The 15,264-nt window shown below is 43.7% G+C and overlaps 1 protein-coding gene across 3 annotated transcripts; it reads left to right on the forward strand.

Moving 5' to 3' along the window:
* The first annotated feature begins 849 nt into the window (after nt 1-849).
* On the forward strand, nt 850-14,771 carry LOC121558098 (sodium/potassium-transporting ATPase subunit alpha-1). 3 transcript variants are annotated; one of them, XM_045208781.1, is made up of 22 exons: nt 855-1,022; nt 6,720-6,836; nt 7,063-7,122; nt 7,893-8,096; nt 8,246-8,359; nt 8,450-8,584; nt 8,683-8,800; nt 9,094-9,362; nt 9,480-9,788; nt 10,292-10,426; nt 10,584-10,776; nt 10,927-11,102; nt 11,197-11,333; nt 11,484-11,634; nt 11,803-11,971; nt 12,058-12,214; nt 12,309-12,430; nt 13,115-13,260; nt 13,378-13,508; nt 13,602-13,703; nt 13,924-14,015; nt 14,515-14,771. In XM_045208781.1, exons 1-22 carry the CDS (start codon nt 1,011-1,013, stop codon nt 14,541-14,543), a joined length of 3,078 nt encoding a protein of 1,025 aa, XP_045064716.1. In that variant the 5' UTR covers nt 855-1,010; the 3' UTR covers nt 14,544-14,771. The 3 variants fall into 3 exon arrangements, with proteins under 3 accessions (XP_041727522.2, XP_045064716.1, XP_045064715.1); XM_041871588.2 differs by lacking the exons at nt 13,115-13,260; nt 13,378-13,508; nt 13,602-13,703; nt 13,924-14,015; nt 14,515-14,771 and having other exon boundaries at nt 850-1,022; nt 12,058-12,212; nt 12,308-12,379; XM_045208780.1 differs by lacking the exons at nt 855-1,022; nt 6,720-6,836; nt 7,063-7,122; ... (10 more) ...; nt 11,484-11,634; nt 11,803-11,971 and having other exon boundaries at nt 12,120-12,212; nt 12,308-12,430.
* The last annotated feature ends 493 nt before the right edge of the window (nt 14,772-15,264 follow it).

Here is a 15,264-nt window from a genome sequence, read left to right on the forward strand (position 1 = left end):
ACCTGGGCCTGTATCCACAAAGCAACTCAGACTAGGAGTGCTGATCTAGGATCTGTCCATATAATATTATTCACTATGATCTAAAAGGTTAACTGATCCTAGATTAGCACTCCTACTGGAGTCCGAACTGAAGGGTGAAGTTAAGACATAAAACAGGACCTTGAGACGGGGTTAATGGTTAGGATGCCACAGTTAAAGAGTTAATAATTTGTAGATGCAACAACCTGTCATCTTCCAGGCTTCCATTACTCTTCTGACAAGGTCACATTGTCCACGAAGTGTTCATGACAGGGTCAGGAGGGAAGTTTACATCCTCCGGGGTTTAACGGCCTGGTTCGTTCTAGTTTAAACTTCCTAAAGACCAGTGATGGAGTTTAAATTGAAATTATCGCTTTCCATAAATGAGGTTAAAATAAATTGAATGAAGGGAGAGAGAGAGAGAGAGCGATTGAGAGAGAAAGAGTGAGTGAGTGTGTGTGCGTGTGTTTAAATAATGTTCATTCTTAAATCTATGGGGAAATTAAGAGAAAAGGGACAAACAAAAAATTTAGAGATATTCTTAAAGAGGATTGAGGATAGGCTAGTACCCATTATGAATAGGAGTGGTGAGAGATATTGACAGAGATTTCATCCTGATATGAATAAGCCTGCACAGAAGAAAACAAGTGACTTTCCTTCAGAAATATTTGAAGTTACAGAGACTAAAGTCCATTGTCACGCCATGGATTCAATCGTACTTTATGAAGGCCGATAATCGTAAAACGTTCAATAATGGGGACTCCGCCCCTCCATTCTATGTTACCATGGCAAAAAGTGCAGACGTCACGATCGAAGGAACACTGTATATAAGTATTGGACGTTTTAATGAGACGGGGAGCTTGGATGCGTGTCCGGGAGGAGTGACACGTGTGGATAAGGGCACATCCTGGGGCAATACATTTTTCAAATCGTATTAAGTAAATTGGGATTTGATTGTTCAATACGTTTTTTTCCTCCACAAAACTGCAAACATGGGACGTGGAGTAAGTGCGCTTTTTCTTTCCATCTTCACATTCCAGCTCCTCCATGAAATGCTACTGTAGCCTAATTTACGCTATTCTTAATTGTAGGCTACTAAAGTGGTATGGAGTTTTTATTATTATAATACAGGGGGTTGTTGAAAACAAAACGAAGTTGTTTTCAAATTATCACATGTACGTAGATGGCCGCATTTTTTCAAAATGCCTGCGATGGGAAAGTGACTTCCGCATTTTGTAGGCTGAACAAAAGTTGCTTTCATACAGTGTCTTGATCGAGTGTCAATTAGGGTTAAAAACGTGTTCTTTTTACATTGATACTGAAGATCCACAGGTTGGTTAGGTTGGATCTAGTCGCCATTGAGAAAAGCTTGTAAACGCTGCGATGATAGAATTGGCGGTGTAAGAAAAGTTTGAAGATTGATACAATGTTTCTTTTCATCGAAGTAAACTGCCACAAAGGTGGCTACAAATGTAGCGTGGCCTGTTTAAATTCGAGTTGCGGGAAGTGGGGTCAGACATGCTATCTTGTGACTTGTTGCTTTGAGATACACGGTCATCCAGAGCCTGTAGCACACTTCTAAATAGAAGTGGTCTTTGTTTCAATGAGTCTTTCATAGTGACTTGTAACCCGCTTGACTGAATTGTATGTTAATCAATGAGAAATATAGGTAATATTCAGATTCCTAATCAATTGGTTAAATGTAGTTGCGACTGTAGGTTATTGCGAAAGTCTCTGTTTTGAATAATAACCGTAGTCCAGCCTACTGTCACAATATCATTCATGCGCCGAAGTTTTTTTTCATGGTCGTTGAACGAATGTAGTTGTTTATTTTTGTAGCTGGCCTACGTTGGAATAAGTCACCGTGGCTGCTTAAAGGGATAGTTCTGGATTTTTAGCACGAAGTCCTCATCTACTTCCCCAGAGTCAGATGAACTCGTGGATACCATTTTTATGTCTGTGTTCAGTTTGAAGGAAATTGCTAGCGTTAGCGCAATGACTGAATGAATGAATGATATGCGAACACTAGTTAGCATTGGCTCACGAAACTACCTCTAACTTTCGTAATACTGGACGCAGAGACCTAACAATGGTATCCACGAGGTCATCTGACTCTGGGGGAAAAATACCGAACCGTCCCTTCATAACATTTGAGCTCCTACAAAATCTCTTTAAAAAATAAAGTATTCCTCCTGAAGGCTACATGGTCGCATAAGGATTTGGCATATGGTTGTGTATGACATTTCTTGTGTAGCCTAGCCTACAGTCTGTGAATGTTAACTTTTCAGAAAGATAGGCCTACAAAGTGTCTTTGGGAATACCTACATAAACTACAGCCCCCTTATTTATTAATGAAAGCGATTGGTTTAAAAAAATACAATTGTTTGTATTAAATTTGATACAAATCGGTCCAAGACAAATCAAATCACCCAGTTGCTCCAATGATGTTCAATACACTAGATTTTTTTTGTATATTCCTCTCTCTTGAAGGCAATATAGTTTTTGTCATCACACCTGTCAAAATAACTACCTGCAATTTATGGTGATGGAAAATGTATCAATTATTGGAGTGATTTTTATTTTTTATAAATGTTTTATTATTATTTAGTAGTTTTTACAGCTACCTGTGACTCCTATATTTGGGTACTGTATTGACTACTGTATGGCAGACTGGTGGGATATCGGGGAGGGTAATCGCATCATATAAAAGGCTCGCCGCTCCCTTCTGGGCAGCTGATTATACAGGCACAGTGTTCAATTATGCATTCACAGCTACAGTAAGAGAGGGGTGGCTAGAGAGACAGATGTGTTGTATGATGTGAATGCAGAGCAGCAAACCTCCAAGTGTTGTTTTTGATTCTTTCCCTGTATGGTGGTGAACACTCTGAGCCCACCCCTTCTCTCCGGTCCAGTACACGCGCAATAGGCACAGATGCTCGAACAGCCGGACTAATGATTTCCAGGAGTCCACAGAGAGGCCTGAGAGAGGGGGGAGTGAGGGGTACAGGGAGAGAATGAGGGTGGTATAGGGATGGAGGGAGCAAGGGGTGGTAAGAGAGTGGTGAGGTATTTGGAAGGAAGGGAGACTGCTGTGAAGATGGGAGGCACCAGTTGCTGCATTGTCATCATTCATAGGTTCCAGTTCAGAGGGGAGCTGGCTGAATTTTTCTGAACTGATTGAATCGAGTAAAAATGCAGCTTTATTCTCACTTTTCTGTAATGAAATGGAAAAGCAAGAGGCATGATGGGATACAACTGCTCACTGTCAACAAATTGGAACGCACAAAAGTTCCTTCCCGAAATTGAATACTATGGCTATTGTTTCCATAAATAAACTGTGATGATCTGAAAACAAGGCCGTTTTCCTGTAACGTTATTAGGGGGCATTCTTTCTTTGTTTTTCCACTTATTTTCTCGAACATTTTTCATCAAGGGGGGGGGTCATTGTTTTAAAAATTCCACCACTGAGTGCGATGGAAAGTGGCTTGTGGAAAATCTCCACTGTAAACAAATGAGGTCTAGAATATGTCCAAAACAAGGCCTTTTTATTTGGCGGTGTAATTGGGGAATTCTTTATTTCTCTCCGGTGTTCCACCTCTGAGCTGCTATCAGGTTGTGGCCTCAGCTGACCATTCTTTCCCCCCAGGGGTCCACTGTGGAACCAAGAGACCTGCGATCTCTCGCTCCCTAGCGCTCTTCTTATTTTTGGTTGCTCATCCTCTCTCTCCTCTATTTTGCGCTCTCTCTTTCTCTCTCCCCTGAGGATTTAACATTCTTTCCGCTCAGCGGTCACTATGTATTAGGCATCCCTTTTGTCACCCGCCACCCCATCTCTGTGACAGAGACTCTCTCTCCCGGTTTAGCTTAGCTGCCTAAACATTATGGAGAATATTACACGTTCAGTTTCCTCCACGGTAATTTCGATTGTTCCAACTGCCGAGGAATTTTAAAAAAATACTTTTGTTAAAAAATTTGTCACATAGGCCTACTCACAATCGGCATTTCGCAATAGCCACGTGCGTTCTGTTCTAACCTACATTTCACAACGCAATAGAGGAAGTTGCATCCCATTGATTCGTATTATGCTTTTAACTGTGGTTCCTGGGGTCTTAAGGAGAAACACTGGCATTCACCATCTTTTGTTCTGTTTGGGAACAGTGACTCTTCCAGAGGACGTGGTGGGAGTTTTAAACATGTTTCTTGTGAATAAATGTACTTTTTTCTAAACTGAAGAGGGAGAGAAAAGGGGGAGGAGAGTAACACGTGACTCTGTCCATTCAGATATCTGAGAGGTGTGGTTATGTCGCCTGTAGCAACGGGGCAAAGTCCCAGGGCGAGGAGGAGCCAATATGCTTGAGTGAGCAGCTTTTGTATTTGGCACACGTACAGGAACAGAACCAGGAATGGTGTTCACAGGAATTCGACCCTGGCTGTAAAATATGCACCCGTTCGACCGTCTCTTATGAACTTTTGTTGAGCTGGCGGTGGTGTTGTTTTAGCGTAAAAGTGAGAGGCCCCTCGTCTCACTGAGGCTCTGTTCTGTCTATCGCCGTTGTTTTTATGAGGACGGTTGTCGTTCTTTCAAACGGGTTCGTTCTGTCCTCTTTGAAAGGGAAGTCTTGCCGGCTTCACCCCCTTCTCCACCCACCCTACGTACTTTCTCTCTCTTTCACACACCATTCTTTTTTTTTTTTTCTCCCTGACTTATTACACTCACTCACTCCCATATGCAACGTTAATGAGAACAACGACTACGCAGTTGAATATACTACTCTGAACTATGGGGAAAATGCCATGCAGACCCAAGGCCTGTTTACCACAGTGGTGTTGCTCCCACTCCCAGATCAAATCATTACAGTAATCCCACGTAAGAATGCGGTAAGACTGGTATCTTAAGTGTTTTGCTAACGGGGTCTGAATAAATTCTGTGACTGTACAGTTTGTGTCCAGAATAAAGTCACTCTAAAGATATTTCTCTGCCCCGTTTTTCATCCTAAACAGAGGTACAAAGCCTCATTGTTCTCAGGCTTGTAGCGGGACCTGTTGTTTGCGTGATCGGTATTGTGAGAGATTCAACACCATTGCTGAAATCCACGCTTCTTTCCTGTTTTCAGTGCAGTAGCCTCCTGTTAAGTTTGAAAGACAGCTGAGTAATACTTTCAAAGCAGCAGCCTCGCTTCATTGTGGTAATAACTGATCTGTACAATATTGGGAAAGTAAAAGGGATATTTCTAAATAGTATTAGTAGGAAGGGGGGGTGCTTTTCCAAGAAGGGCAAGTCAATGTGCCTGTCAACTAATAGAAAGACCACAGGGGACTGCGACAACAGATTCCTTGAGGGGGCCCGGAAGACGCCAGCAGGACTTGTCGTTCCACCTCTACCCTTTAGTGTTCCAACAGCAAAAAAAACTAGTAGGACCCCTTATGTTGGATTCAGTTGTAACCAAACAAAGTTTGATAATCAGTCATGCCCCTGTGACTTGGGGATCACATTCTGAACCAGGAACTGTCTTCCTTACAGTCAAGCAGCTTTTGTGTAACCCCATAGGGTCAAATCAAGAAAAGCATGTAGAGCTCTTTCCTCCACAGCCAAAACACTTCTGAACACCAGTATAACCTGAATAATTTATGATCGCTAACTGCCTGACCGACGTTTATCTGGTACTGTGCATTATCCTGTTGCCGCACCTGGCTGGTGCAGTGTCACAACGCCCTCCCCTTTTCAGTTGTCTAGCCGACGAGCATTCTTCAACAGGTCTTTGTCCTCTTCCGCAAAAGTGACAGGTTGATAATGGAGAAAGGGAAAAGAGTGAATGAACAATGTGTTGTTTGCAGAAGGTGAGGCGCCAGGGTTATTTTGGACTTTCACAATGAGATGACTCCAGAAGAAAGTTCTGTGTGTACTCAAGACAACAGAGCCAATGGTGTGCATCTTTTCCCCTCTGGAGAGTTCATTTTACCCCTATTTTGGACAAGGTATTGTGACATAGAGCCTAATAGTCTGACATTCCCGGATTACAGTGGAATATGTTGAAATGACCCTCAGCCCCACCCCTCCCACAGGTCTTCTTATTGATGCAGTTGAGCAAAGTGACATTCTGTGACATGATTGTTCATTAAGCATTCCTCATGATCTTCAGACAGATGCCATTTTAAAACGTCTGACTTTCTTCTGCTGAGTAGTGAAAGTAATTGGGCTATCTATCACAGGTCATAGACGCTAAAAGGTGAAAGCCTACCAGGTGATAGTTGTGGCCGTTGTCCCTTTGGACTATCTTTGCACCTGTTGCACCATACCTGTCTAGGTCACGTTTGTTTTGTAAATGTTAACTGGGGTTACGTTCAGTAGAACAATGCTACGTCAATATCCCACAAGTCGTTGGGTGACTTCTGGTAAGTCATTTGTAAACAAAGTAGCATTTTATCCTTTATTCAAATGTGTGAGTCTCTCATATTGACTCAATGAGTTACCTTTCAAGAGTGGGCCCCCAGACTTGGGTTTTATGCATGCCTCGGAAGCACTATGGAAAACTATACATTACTATGAAAACTGATTCTGCATCAGTGGCTTTAGCATGAGTTGATTTTATTTTCTCAGGCAGAGCTCTAAATGGCCTCTTTCTACCTTTTTTTTTGTTTGTATTATATATATATTTTTTGATGTTCTCTCCTAACAATCTCTTCTCGCCCTCTCTCTGTAGGAAGGACGGGAACAGTATGAGCTGGCGGCGACCTCTGAGCAGGGAGGCAAGAAGAAGAATGCCAAGGCCATGAAGAAGGAGAGGGACATGGATGAGTTGAAAAAGGAAGTCGATCTGGTGAGTCGGCTTCTCTCACTTTCATCCTGTCTTTCAGGAACTGAGTCTTGGTAACTCATGTGTTGGTGTCAAGATTGGAGACGCACGTAATCTACTGTATGTTTATCTTGATAGCAATCTTGAGTAAACATGAAAACCTTGGCGTTAAGTGTCCGAACGCATTCAGAGTGCAGAGGTTCAGTGCAATACGATTGTCAGTGACATGTTCCTAATCTCCGTCCAATAGGATGACCATAAACTGACCCTGGATGAGCTCAACCGCAAATACGGCACCGACCTTAGTAGGGTAAGTCTGGCGCTTCACTCATTACTCATTTTCATTTCAGTTGACGATTCATTCATCTCCCCTGCACTGTTTTCTGTTAACAAATGAGTTGCATTGAAAAGTTCTGCTCAAGTTATGGGTTTCGGACTCTTGGGATCTCTTCCAATTGTTAACCCCCTTCTTCCACGGTTTATCATAGAATTGGACGTGAAAAACATCCAAGGCGATCAGAGGGGAGGCAATACTATCCCCCTTTTACATCCATGCAAATGAACTCTTGAATAGTAGCTTACCGCCTCCAAACTTGGTAGCACAGCTTAGCAGCCGAGCGGTCCTTTTGAATAATTCACAAGCAGCAGGCTCGTAACACCTCAGCCCAGATTTAGGATGCGCTCAAACCCAGCAGAGGAGATGGCCCTGTTTTCATTGTTTGCAGCGAGTTGCCTGGCAACTGCCAGCACCTCGACTCTCTCCAGAGCCCCATTGACTTGTTTCTCTGTTCTCTGCCTTATGTGAAATTAGAGTTATGACTTGGCCCTGTAGTGTCTGTCTACCACTGAGAGATATTATTGTTGACAATTTGATTCCTCTCCTTTATCATGTGGCACAAAAGAGAATCTCAAGAAGGGGGGGCTAGATATGCCTGACTATAGCAAGGGTCAATAATGGTATCACCTTAAAGGATTGGGTGGGAGGGGAGCACCCATTCCTTTAAAATAAAGTCATCCTACAGCATCCTAATTTGAGGCCTCAACATGTAACGTAACACAAACAATGTTGTTTTTCCTCAGGGGTTATCCAGTGCTAAGGCTGCTGAGAACCTTGCCCGTGATGGCCCCAATTCCCTGACCCCTCCTCCCACTACCCCTGAGTGGGTGAAGTTCTGCAAGCAGATGTTTGGCGGGTTCTCCATGCTGCTGTGGACTGGCGCTCTCCTCTGCTTCCTGGCCTACGGAATCCAGGCAGCCATGGAGGATGAGCCGGCCAATGATAACGTAAGAATCTAAGATGAAGAATGTTGATTTTAATTGACATTGATGGAATTGGAAGCAGATGATGCTTGGGTTTTGTAGAACTTTTGTACTGGTGTTTGTGTGGGGAGTTTACTTAATTTTAACACGTTCTGCATCTTTGTCCCACACAGTTGTACCTGGGTGTTGTACTCTCTGCTGTCGTTATTGTCACTGGATGTTTCTCCTACTACCAAGAGGCCAAGAGCTCAAAGATCATGGACTCCTTCAAGAACCTGGTCCCACAGGTACTACCTGTTTTTAGAAACACTTATGTTTACGTATTTTTTTCTTATTGTTAAATCTAAAGATGAATCTTGTTATCCTCTGCCTTGTAGCAAGCCCTGGTTGTCCGTGACGGTGAGAAGATGAACATCAACGCTCAACAAGTGGTGGTTGGAGATCTGGTGGAGGTGAAAGGTGGAGACAGGATTCCCGCTGATTTGCGAATCATCTCTGCCAGCGGCTGCAAAGTGGGTACTTTAAAATCCCCTTGCTTCAAATACGTCACATTCCGCCCACGTCTGTGCCATTCATTATTGTATTAATCTTATTCTCTCTCCCCACTCAGGTGGACAACTCCTCCCTCACTGGTGAATCTGAGCCCCAGACACGTACTCCGGATTTCTCCAATGACAACCCCTTGGAGACGAGGAACATTGCCTTCTTCTCTACCAACTGTGTTGAAGGTACTTTAACAGAGCAGAGTTGCTCAGATGAGAAACAAACCAAATAAAATGTTTTCTTCCCAGGGACTACAGTTGAAAATTAGCTATCTAGCTACATCTGGTGCAAGGGCATGTTGTACATGGTCCCTGACAAATAAATAAAAGAAAACAAACCATGACTGGGCCAGCTTTGATGAAGTCCTGTAGCTGTATACAGATTTTCAACTATTTCTGAGGTTGAATTACTGTCAGCTGTGCTGTTCAACAGTAGTAAATATGATTGTTAAATTAAATCTGCATGTTATTTCCTGCAGGAACTGCCAGAGGTATTGTCATCAACACTGGTGACCGCACTGTTATGGGTCGTATTGCTACCCTCGCCTCTGGCCTGGAAGTCGGACGTACCCCAATCTCCATTGAAATTGAGCACTTCATCCACATAATCACTGGTGTGGCCGTCTTCCTGGGCATGTCTTTCTTCGTCCTGTCCCTCATCCTTGGATACTCTTGGCTGGAGGCTGTCATCTTCCTCATCGGAATCATTGTCGCTAACGTGCCTGAGGGTCTCCTGGCCACTGTAACTGTGAGTACTGTCTTTCGGGAGTGCTTTTTTCAAACACTTCACATATGGCTCCAAAAACCAGTACATTGCCAATTTTATTTGACAGTCATGTTAAGTGACTTTTGCCTTTCTCTGTAGGTGTGTCTAACTCTGACTGCCAAGCGTATGGCCAAGAAGAACTGCCTTGTGAAGAATCTTGAAGCTGTGGAGACCCTGGGCTCCACTTCCACCATTTGCTCTGACAAGACCGGAACCCTGACCCAGAACAGAATGACCGTGGCTCACATGTGGTTCGACAACCAGATCCATGAGGCTGACACCACAGAGAACCAGAGCGGTACCTCCTTCGACAGGAGCTCTGCCACCTGGGCTGCCCTGGCTAGAGTCGCTGGCCTGTGTAACCGTGCCGTCTTCCTGGCAGAACAGAGCGGTATTCCTATCCTTAAAGTGAGTCTTTTTTTAATGTTCCATTTCCCCAGAGTGAATTGACAACAGTATACACATGGAGCTATCGAAAGGAGTTCATCATGTAAAGCTGCTGAAAAGGCACAACAGGGTTGTCTTTCACCTTATGTAATTCCTCCCCTGTCCCTTGGGTCCCCCGTGTCGCCTGAGTGCCTCGTATCGCCTCAGCCCTTGCAATCCCCTGGAATATAACCTCTCATTTCCACTCTCCGTTAATCATCTCGCCTTGGACTAGCTGTGATTATCACACTTAATTCCACCCCTTGCTTTCAGTTTCTCTTTGTCACCGTCTTTGTCTTCTTCTACCAGGCTCAATCTACAAAGATGTCCTTCTTATAAAATCTGTTTAAATTGATGGAGAGCGTTTTAATGTCTTGGGGCATGGAAGGATACTTCGGGTCCTCGGAGGTGCTAGTGTGTGAAAGAGAGTGTGCACCAGCAGCATACCATGTCCCTTCATCTTCCTACTTGTTTCCCCCTTGCAGAGAGATGTGGCTGGTGATGCCTCAGAGTCTGCCCTGCTGAAGTGTATCGAGCTGTGCTGTGGGTCTGTGCAAGGCATGAGAGACCAGTACACCAAGGTCGCTGAGATCCCATTCAACTCCACCAACAAATATCAGGTAGGTCAATGGCAGGGTAGCAACCTGCCACACTAAATAAGGATATATGTTTCACTGTAAGTCTTTAACCCTTCCTTTTGGCAAAGAGATCAAAATGGTTATCCCTATTCTGGTAATCTGTTTTCAAAATGGCTGCCCCTATAATTTTATCCCTTAGCTCTCCGTTCACCTAAACAAGAATGAGGGTGAGTCCAAGCACCTGCTGGTGATGAAGGGAGCCCCTGAGAGGATCCTGGACCGCTGCTCCACCATTTTGATCCAGGGCAAAGAACAGCCTCTGGATGATGAGTTGAAAGACTCTTTCCAGAACGCCTACATGGAACTGGGTGGTCTGGGAGAGCGAGTGCTGGGTAATAGTCATTGATTTCAGTCATCACTAGTCAATACTACTGTATTTTTTGTTATTCCATCTGTGTTGTGAAATGATCCAATGTGAGCTGTACAATTGTGCTTTTGCTCCTTTTTTCAATTCACATTTTTACCATTTTGTATCCTTCTAGGTTTCTGTCATTTCCAGCTCCCTGATGACCAGTTTGCTGAGGGCTTCCAGTTTGACTGTGAAGAGGTGAACTTCCCAACTGAGAATCTGTGCTTCGTTGGCCTAATGTCCATGATTGACCCTCCCCGTGCTGCTGTGCCTGACGCTGTGGGCAAGTGCAGGAGTGCTGGAATCAAGGTATGGTAATGTAATACTTGACACAAGACTCTTCAGTCAATACACATAGCAGCCACTGTGATCAGACCCACTCCTCTTCCCTTCCTTCCCTTAGGTTATCATGGTCACTGGTGATCATCCCATCACTGCTAAGGCCATTGCCAAGGGTGTGGGCATCATCTCTGAAGGAAACGAGACTGTTGAGGACATTGCTGCTCGTCTGAACATTCCAGTCAACGAAGTTGACCCCAGGTAATACAAAAAAAGTATTTAAGTTCTGTTGTTGGAAAGTTTCGCAACATTTTTCCGTTTTGAAGGCCTTCTCATGAGCTCTTATAGACATTATAGAAATGTCTTCATTTCAATGGGATTTCCCATAAATAAAGGGTCAATTCTTCTCAGGGATGCCAAGGCCTGTGTGGTCCATGGCGGTGACCTCAAGGACCTGAGCGCTGAACAGTTGGACGACATCCTCAAATATCACACAGAGATTGTGTTTGCCAGAACCTCTCCTCAGCAGAAGCTTATTATCGTGGAGGGCTGCCAGCGCCAGGTAATATTCAGCTCAACTTAAAGACACTAGGCCTATCTCACAAGAGAAGTAAACAGAGTGAATGTAGCGTAGATAAATTCCTTTAAAATTACAAATGTGTTTACCAGTTTTCTCTCTCTAGACTCCTGTCTCTCCTTAGACTCAAACACCTTTCCTCCTTATCAACAGGGCGCTATTGTGGCTGTGACAGGTGACGGTGTGAACGATTCTCCTGCTCTGAAGAAGGCTGACATCGGTGTTGCTATGGGTATCTCTGGATCGGATGTCTCCAAGCAGGCTGCCGACATGATCCTCCTAGATGACAACTTTGCCTCCATCGTGACTGGTGTCGAAGAAGGTAGACGCAGCATTTCAGTGGATTTAGAATTTTTGGGGTTCCGTCTATTATGCATTATTTTCACTAACGTTCTGTACCTTTCCTAGGTCGTCTGATCTTTGACAACTTGAAGAAGTCCATCGCCTACACCCTGACCAGTAACATTCCAGAAATCACACCCTTCCTCTTCTTCATCATCGCCAACATTCCACTGCCCCTAGGAACCGTCACCATCCTCTGTATCGACTTGGGAACTGACATGGTGAGGATTTTGTAAATTTTGAAAAAATTTTTTTCTAATTCTTTGTTTACCGTTCTGCTTTATTCTAATTCTTAAAATCCTCCTCAACTTTCCAGGTCCCGCTATCTCTCTGGCCTACGAAGCTGCCGAGAGCGACATCATGAAGAGACAGCCCAGAAACTCCAAAACAGACAAACTGGTGAACGAAAGACTTATCAGCATAGCCTATGGTCAAATTGGTAAGACCCCTTTTCACAAAGCCTGACTTGCGCAAAACAAAGTATTTTCATTCTTAGATGAACATCTCATACACCTCAAACTGGATTATAGACTCTAAGTTGACGGTGTTTTTGGGATTAGCTGGGAGTGGGGTATGCGTCAGAAATCACCTCCCTGGTGATAAGAGAAGGGGTCTCTGAGTGATGATGGGATGTCTCTGGCTCAAAGAGTTTCCCACTTTGCTGATGGAGACAAAAATAGGTTTAACTCAGAGGTTTCCATGTGAGCAGGACTTTCCTTAAGAGGAAACACTGATATGGACAGCATTCACATACTGCTGTTGCATCATATCATGGGTCGCGAACGTCTCCCACCAATGTGATACTCCTTGGTAATCACTGTAGTGTTGGGCCAGTAACTGAAAGGTCGCTGGTTCGAATACCTGAGCCGACAAGGGTGAAAAATCTGTCGACGTACCCTTGAGCAAGGCAGTTAACCCTAATTAGCTCTAGGGGCGCCGTACTACTATGGCTGACCCTGTAAAACATCACATTCTACTGCACCTATCCGGTGTATCTGACAATCAATTATTTTAAAAAAATTATGGAGATTGGTGCAACATGGAAAAACCAACAGACAGAATGACATGGATAGAATCTGATACAAATGCACCCATCTGATCCTGTCTCCCCATCTCTCCACAGGTATGATCCAGGCCTTGGCTGGGTTCTTCACATACTTTGTGATCCTTGCTGAGAACGGGTTCTTACCCTCCAGACTGCTAGGTATCCGTGTGGACTGGGACAACAAATTTTGCAACGACCTGGAGGATAGCTATGGCCAGCAGTGGGTGAGTATGCAGACAACAATGTGGTTTTCACAAGCCTAGTTGATTGGTCTGATTTCTAGATGATTAGCTGACTGTTTTGACTGTTTCTCCCTCTGTTGCTGACTTTCTTTCCCTCAGACTTATGAACAGAGAAAGATTGTGGAGTTCACCTGCCACACAGCATTCTTCGCCAGTATCGTGGTTGTACAGTGGGCCGACTTGATCATCTGTAAGACCAGGAGGAACTCAGTCTTCCAACAGGGAATGAGGTGAGTTCAGTGGCCATTTTGAAGAGCATCGGCTGTTGTTCGTTTTTGTTGTCAAAGAAAGGACGATTTAAATGCTGCTTCTGTCCACCTCAGGAACAAGATTCTCATCTTTGGCCTGTTTGAGGAGACAGCCCTGGCCGCCTTCCTGTCCTACTGTCCTGGAATGGGCATCGCTCTCAGAATGTACCCACTCAAGTAAGTAAAGACCCTTCAGTTGGGTACACTTCATCTCTTTTTGTTTTTTTTGTACAACCAAAAACAATTTTTCCAATAAAGACTAAACCCTAGGAGGACTTCTATTAAGCTTATCTATGTGTTGCTTAAAATACTAACATCTGTTCTTGGTGTATTCCGGTCTGGAGTCATTTCTGATCTGTTATTTTTGTTTTATGTTGTGTTTTTCTTTTCTCCTTAGACCCAGCTGGTGGTTCTGCGCCTTCCCATACTCTCTCCTCATCTTTATTTATGATGAAATCCGAAAACTGATCATCCGACGCAGCCCAGGAGGTGAGGCTAAATCCCTTTAGTTATTACTGTGACTATCTGCCGTACTTGTTCATACAAGTCCTAAGGTCCTCAGTTTGGCTCTCAAAACCACAAGCTTTTCCCTTGTTCTCAGGAAGATAGTAAGGCTGCAGATTTAGGTAGCCTATCTGGCAAACAAGCAAAGTCTAAATCTTTAAGCAGCAGCTTAATTTTCCGATGCACTAGTCAGTGCAAGACAGTGGACACGGACAAGTTTGGGAGTCTAATCCACTCCAGTGACAATTGCTGACGTAAAAAGGGCTTTATAAAATGCATTTGGTGTGATTAAACCGGTATGCTATCAGAGACGAAGTTGATGTTAAAGATGTCGGTCACTTGACTATCTTCCTCAGTGATCATCTGAACCACACACTGATAGTTAACATGGTCATTGTTTATGTACGATATAGCCTTCCTTAGTCCACCTGTTTGCCAGAGGTAATTGATCTCTGAATCCTGTTTTCTATCTTCTCTGTTTTAGGTTGGGTGGAGAGGGAGACGTACTACTAGAAAGCATCCAGTTTGCATCGCTCAAGTTCTTGCATGGTTGTCTTGCTGCTCGGAATTTTAAGTTCTGTAAAATTTGGATGTGTTTTTATATAGGGAATGCTTGATACTAAAACCCTGAGATCGCAATGATGAACCAAGACATTGACATTGTGTGCCTTGTTTCTGGAACAGGACCAATTTTATACATGTTTTTAACAGTAATATAAATAAACTTTCAGTCAGCTCCCACTTTGGTGTCAATGGTTTGTGTGTGTGCGCATGTGTGCTTGCACGTTTCCTTGTACTTTTTTTTATTTTTTTGGCACAGCAGAGCTCAGTAACTTGGAGACTTGCCAGAATAAGCACAGCATCAACAGATCTTCAGGTCATTATTTTCCTATCCTTCCTGGAGATTCTCTCCACTTCCTCACTCAGTTTAAACCATGAGCACTGCTTTCATTATGGAGTCAACTAACACTGCTAGTTGTTCACTCATTGTAGTACTGTATGTAGACCATATTTCATGTCACCTTTTGACCCATTCACATCACACTTTGTTATCCATCTACTGCCTGACATTAAACACTATCTACACACACTAGCAAGCCTGTGTCAGAGCAACCTTCATCCAGCTTATGGGAACAAACTTCTATCAGTAGCACAAGGCAAGCCTTATCAACTGGCAGCACTTGAGTATTAAAACCCTGCTGATAACATTCTTGTGGCTTAATATGTACAGTGA

Source organism: Coregonus clupeaformis, chromosome 28 (genome assembly GCF_020615455.1).
Source record: "Coregonus clupeaformis isolate EN_2021a chromosome 28, ASM2061545v1, whole genome shotgun sequence".
Taxonomy (NCBI): Eukaryota; Metazoa; Chordata; class Actinopteri; order Salmoniformes; family Salmonidae; genus Coregonus; species Coregonus clupeaformis.